This window comes from Capsicum annuum, chromosome 8 (assembly GCF_002878395.1).
Source record: "Capsicum annuum cultivar UCD-10X-F1 chromosome 8, UCD10Xv1.1, whole genome shotgun sequence".
Taxonomy (NCBI): Eukaryota; Viridiplantae; Streptophyta; class Magnoliopsida; order Solanales; family Solanaceae; genus Capsicum; species Capsicum annuum.
Window position 1 is genome coordinate 153,712,242 of NC_061118.1, and position 5,478 is coordinate 153,717,719.

General features: G+C 30.2%; 2 protein-coding genes across 3 annotated transcripts; both read right to left on the reverse strand.

The window, feature by feature from the left end:
• Positions 1-2,803: 2,803 nt before the first annotated feature.
• On the reverse strand, positions 2,804-4,510 carry LOC107879818 (glutathione transferase GST 23). 2 transcript variants are annotated; one of them, XM_047394684.1, is made up of 2 exons: positions 3,702-4,510; positions 2,804-3,322 (listed from the first exon to the last, which is right to left on the reverse strand). In XM_047394684.1, exons 1-2 carry the CDS (start codon positions 4,050-4,052, stop codon positions 2,933-2,935), a joined length of 741 nt encoding a protein of 246 aa, XP_047250640.1. In that variant the 5' UTR covers positions 4,053-4,510; the 3' UTR covers positions 2,804-2,932. The 2 variants fall into 2 exon arrangements, with proteins under 2 accessions (XP_047250640.1, XP_016582248.2); XM_016726762.2 differs by having other exon boundaries at positions 2,804-3,304; positions 3,702-4,496.
• Positions 4,511-4,528: 18 nt separating this feature from the next.
• On the reverse strand, positions 4,529-5,478 carry LOC107879817 (the record flags this gene model as incomplete). Its single annotated transcript, XM_016726761.2, is given in 2 exon segments — positions 4,529-4,671; positions 4,750-5,478. Coding segments are annotated over 2 exon segments (792 nt in total), but the record flags the coding sequence as incomplete, so codon positions are not given.

Here is a 5,478-nt window from a genome sequence, read left to right on the forward strand (position 1 = left end):
TTATTATTATTATTATTATTATTATTATTATTATTATTATTATTATTTTAAAAATAGAAAATATATTTAAAAATATAAAAATAGATAAAGAGAAGTTTCGAAAAATAAAATTAAGAAAAAAAGTATGCTATTTCTATACGGATATTCTCATCATAATTTAAATGCGAAAGAGTTTTAAATTAAATTGGACATTACGAAGAGTCAATATTTCTTAATTTAATAAACAATAGCCACATACTTTTAGTTTGACGGGGAAAGTAAGGAAATGGCCACTTTGCCGAAATTAATTTCATGAAAATGGTCATAAAATTCAAATTTTATTTTCTAGTCATTTTAATTTGCTAGCTTGTTCTATACAATTTCTATACATATTTTATACAGTTTCTATACATATCTTATAGATATAAATATTCTATACGAAAATTATGTAGTTTTGATTCACAATTTATACAATAATTGTATAATTTTTCTTACATATTTTATACAAAAATTATACAATTTTTATACACTTTATATACATTTTTTTTATATATATATTTACACATATACATATTTAATATAACTATACAATTTTTATATATATATCTTATATAGATACATATTCTATATAACAATTATACTATTTTTATATAATTATATTTAATTATTATTTTTAAACAATAAAAAACAGAATATTTTTCGATTAAAAATTTTTTAGCTAAAGAAGAAAAATTGAAATATTTTTAGAAAAGGGTCGAATATCTCAAGTTGGAAAATGCTGCTCTTTTTAAGAACTGTATCAATATATTATATGAACTGTATCAATATGATATATAAACTGTATCTGAACTACATGAGACAAAATGTCCTAAATTAAGAAATGACTATAAAGCGAAAATAGTTTAACCGACTTGCTATTTTTTGATAAAATGTCAAATGCTCGCTATTTATTTTAAAAATAAGTAGTGGGTGTCCTTTTTCTTGGTGTGATTTCGTTATAAAATTCCTTAATGAACTAGAAAATCTTCGAGAAGTAATCACACATATATTTTATTAGCAAAATAAATAAGAATAGCAATTTTAAAAGAAAAATCTTACTTAAAGGCAAAAGTGAAATTCAATAAGCAAATCATGCCTCTACAAGGGTGTTTGGATGGACTTTCTAAAAGTGACTTATAAGCAAAAAGTTAAAAGTAGGTTAATATCTACTTTTGATTTTTGGCTTATTTTTGTACTTTTTAAGCATAAAGTAAAGTGCTTAAAATTATTTTTTGTCTTTATCAAACACCTTCAAAATTTAAAAAGTGCTTAAAAGTCAAAAACACTTAAAAATAAGTCAATTCAAACACCCTCTACTGCTAAATAAAGAAATCGCACCCATCTAGTGAATATAAATTTATTCAATTTGAAATAAAAGTTTCGATAGAGAATATTGTAACGTAATTAGTACCATATCCTAATTTAATAGTGTTATCAGTGGATGTTTATTATTTTCACGAAAGTGATAAAATTAAATTAAGAATTACGTTGCAAGTAAATTGATTCGGACACCATCTTCACAGAGATAAATACTCCTATAAAAGTAGATAAACAAGTCTCGAAATATAAAATATTAAAAGCTATACTATATACGACGCCCGATGCCAAAGAATTCTAAATTGAATTGTACACTATGAAGAGTTAACTTCTTATTCCTTGATACAATAGGAATTTTACAAACTTAGTTAAGAACTTAAAAGCTAAAGTAAGCTAAACTTCCAATTTTTGGATGTCTTAAATTTATTTGTGTGTTTCATTGTCATTATCATTCGCAAAGAAAATATAAGCCAGAAAAGTTAAAGTAGCTGAAAGAAATTAATGTTATCTTACTATAATTAGAAATAATTCAACTTTAAATTCTCTTTTTATCCTTAAGGAAATAATTTATAGTTACATAAATATCTAAGGATTGTTTTAGACCATAAATTTCAAAAATATTATTTTTTTACTTAAACACCATGTCAAATCAAATGATTTCACATAAAATGAGACCGAGGGGTACAAAATATGAAAAGAAAATACACCTAAGAAAATAAAAAGAGAAAGGACAGAAATAGGGACTGAGCGAAGGTTTTGTTTAATTCTTCTACATACCAGTCTTCATAAGTAACTTTAACATAGTATATATTTTCGACAATGAATATTAAACCGGTCACCTAACTACGTAGCTCCACCATGATTAGAGCAGTATAAAATTCACAATGAAACATGATTAAACGCCTTAATTATTGTTAGTCTAAGTTTTTGGTTAAGTATATATGAGCCATTAGAGGACTTTGTTGATCTTTATTCTTAATTATTGCTAGTCAAAATTTCTGGTTAGATTTGGGCCATTTACGTCAAACTCAAGTTTATGTTAATCTAATCCAGGACAGTACTAGACTTGGATTATTAGATACTATAGTTAATGCTTTAGGGAGGGTGGTGTTGTACCAAAATTTCTCATATTTGTAGCCCACACTTATTATTTAACATAACTCATACATGTTTGATGAAGAACACAATGACTACAAATCATCTTCAATTATTATAATCCTTACTTAGGCTTAAAAACATTTATTTTTTCTGATATAGGTTAGGTGGTGATTAATTGCTAATTGTCCACGTTCTAAACGGCTTCAATGTGACATAACAAAACTGGAGCAGAGAATCCCTTGCAGAGCTAAAATGCAAACATAGGTTAGGAAGTGATTAATTGCTAAATATACGTTCTAAAATAGGCCATAATTTGACTACAGATGAATCAAATTGGAACAAATTAGCATGCAAAAATTACATGGCAAAGTAAACTAAGCCCCTATAGTCACCAAACATAAAACAAAATAGTCTGTCGTACGTTGAACTGTATCATCGAAAATAGTCCCACGTTGGCAAGTGAAACAAATACATAATAATATCCAGAAAAAGAAAAGCTCTATTTATTATTATCATTGGCAAATGCAAGTAGAGATTTTTTTCTATAGCCCTGGTAGATGCCAAGCATGCCATCATAAGGTGGAATATTATCCTTAATCAATGGCACTTCCATAAAAATTTTCATCCATCTATCCATCTGAGGATACTTTGTTGAGTCCATTGCTTTGTAATTTGCAGCTATTTCCACAAACTGGAGCCAGTATGATGACCATCCTACTACTATGTCCACATATCCAATCTCATCTCCTCCAAAGAATTTTTTTCCACTTATTTCACTTTCAAGAATTCTTAATGCCTCTTTCATTGCTTCGAGCGCCTTCTCTTGTTTTTCTCCGGTGAAATAAAATGCATCTCTTGATGGTCCGTTTAGCTGCAACAGATTCAACACCTTTCTTACATAGAAGGAAGAAGTATGCTTATAGTCTGTTCAATAAAATTGGTAACTTAAAAGTCAAATTTTAGAATTTTGACAGTCCTTTCTTTTTCCCAACAATTTTGTATGTTGTATTCTTTGGGGCCTAAAGCAAATGTTTCACTTGCTTGAGCCTTGAGCTGACCTTATACAGTGTTGTCTCCCTAATGGCGGATCTAAATTAGACATAACGAGTCTGATTAAAGTCCATAAGGCTATTGCTTGAACCTTACATGCAGGTGCCAAAATATATGTAAAGAAGAAGAGGCTCTATGTAGGTGTATATTTATTCAAACAAAATAAAACTCGCTGACTCTAAATTCTAAATTCTGTAATAATGGGACGACGCTTTTACCTTTTCTTCTGAAAATTTAGCCAAACATCGCGCAGAGGCTCTTTGAAAAGGATCATTTGGCAGGATGGGATTTTGAGGCCATGTCTCATCTATGTATTGAAGAATGATGAGAGACTCACATATTGGCTTTCCATCATGAATTAGCACTGGAATAGTCTTGTCAATAGGATTCATTTCCAGAAGCAATGAGCTTTTGTTGGACACATCTTCTTCAATGAATTCATATTCTAAGTCTTTCAATTTTAGTGCCCAAATCACTCTACATACAAAAGGGCTCACTTTGGTGCCCAACAACTTAAGATTTGATTTACTACTCATACTTTGATTACCTCTTCTTCCTATGAACAACATGATTCAATAGTTCTATTGGACTACTTAATAAGACAACGTCTTCAACTACCACAGATAAATAAATAAATAAATAAATAAATAATACTAGTAGAATAAAGGGTTGTTGAGGAAAATTAACTTTAATCATTAGCAATAATCAAAGTTTCTTTTTAATTTATTCAGTTGTTATCACCACGTAATCGTTAACTGATTATTGCTAATTTAATTGTATCCTATTGTCTCTAGTCAAACTATTCTTGTGGTTTGGCCAAGTGTGGACAAAAGGAGTTTTGGACCTGTTCAACGTTGTAAGGTTTATTCAAAATTAGGAACTTGTTAATGACTAGGTGAATTGAACAAGTGGTAACCAAACAGTGCACTAGTGGAGAGACTAAACAGAAATAAGTAATTTTCATCCATTTAGACTGACATATTTTTACTAAATAGAACAATCAAAATTGATAAAGTTGACATTTATATTAAGAATAATAGTTTACATTGGGCACAGTTGTTCATCCTGCAATTTCAACTCGTACTTTGTATCGTTATAGATTTAAGATGCATTTACCCTTTTCGATCACCTCTTTAGACAAAACAAACTTTTAAGGATGTCTGGACAACATGAACTCCTCAAATGTTCCTGAATATAATGAAAAAAGATTTAAGTTAATTCGCGGATTTTAGACGAAATTTTCAACCATAAAAGTATAATGCTTACTTTGTTAGAGTCGTTGGTTTGATAAGCCTTCTCCATTTCCTTGCCTAATTCCATCCAAACTTCAGAACCTATCTCATTTGAGGAAGGTAAATGAGTCCCTTTTGGTAGAGTAATGTAGGCAATGTTTGATTTCTCTTGAGTTCCTGGAATTTGTACTGCTTCTTTTCTCATGTGTGATCCGGTCTGTTCATCGTGTAGCAGCTGAGGCTTAGCAAGATCGATGGAAAAACATCCATCGCTGGATTGGTAACTCGGGGTTTGTTGGGCTGGATGTTGAAGTTGATCTTGGGAACTAATTTCTTGACGAACATTGATTTCCTCTGATCCCTTCATGTATATTGATAGTAATTCCATCAACTCGTGGCATTTATCGCCTGTTTTTACTGTTTTTCTTTCGCACTGATTTTCAATATCAGCTCCTTGATGTGTAATAGCACATGAAATATGAGCATCAAATTCGCAAGAGCTGCAATGGTAAAGCCACCCTTTATAACTAGGCTTTTTGCATAAGTCGCATTTAAAATCATAAGGAGGACAGAATTCTAAGTCCAGTTTATGGCAATGGGAGGGCAGTTCCATTGAAAGAGGTAATGCTAATAAGCATAGTGTGTGATAATAAGTGGAACATTTTGCACAAGCGTAACAAAAGCCGGCGATATCTTTTCCACACGCGTTGCATTTGGTTCCCGAGTAATGATCAATCGATGAAGAAGGTGTGGCTAGTAGAGT

What these genes read in the sequence shown, in the direction of transcription:
- LOC107879818 (XM_047394684.1), bottom strand. Translation starts at nt 4,052, where the DNA reads ATGTTGTTCATAGGAAGAAGAGGTAATCAAAGTATGAGTAGTAAATCA. An exon ending in CTAAATTTTCAGAAGAAAAG is followed by an intron (nt 3,323 to 3,701) that starts GTAAAAGCGTCG and finishes TATGTAAGAAAG; the next exon opens with GTGTTGAATCTGTTGCAGCT.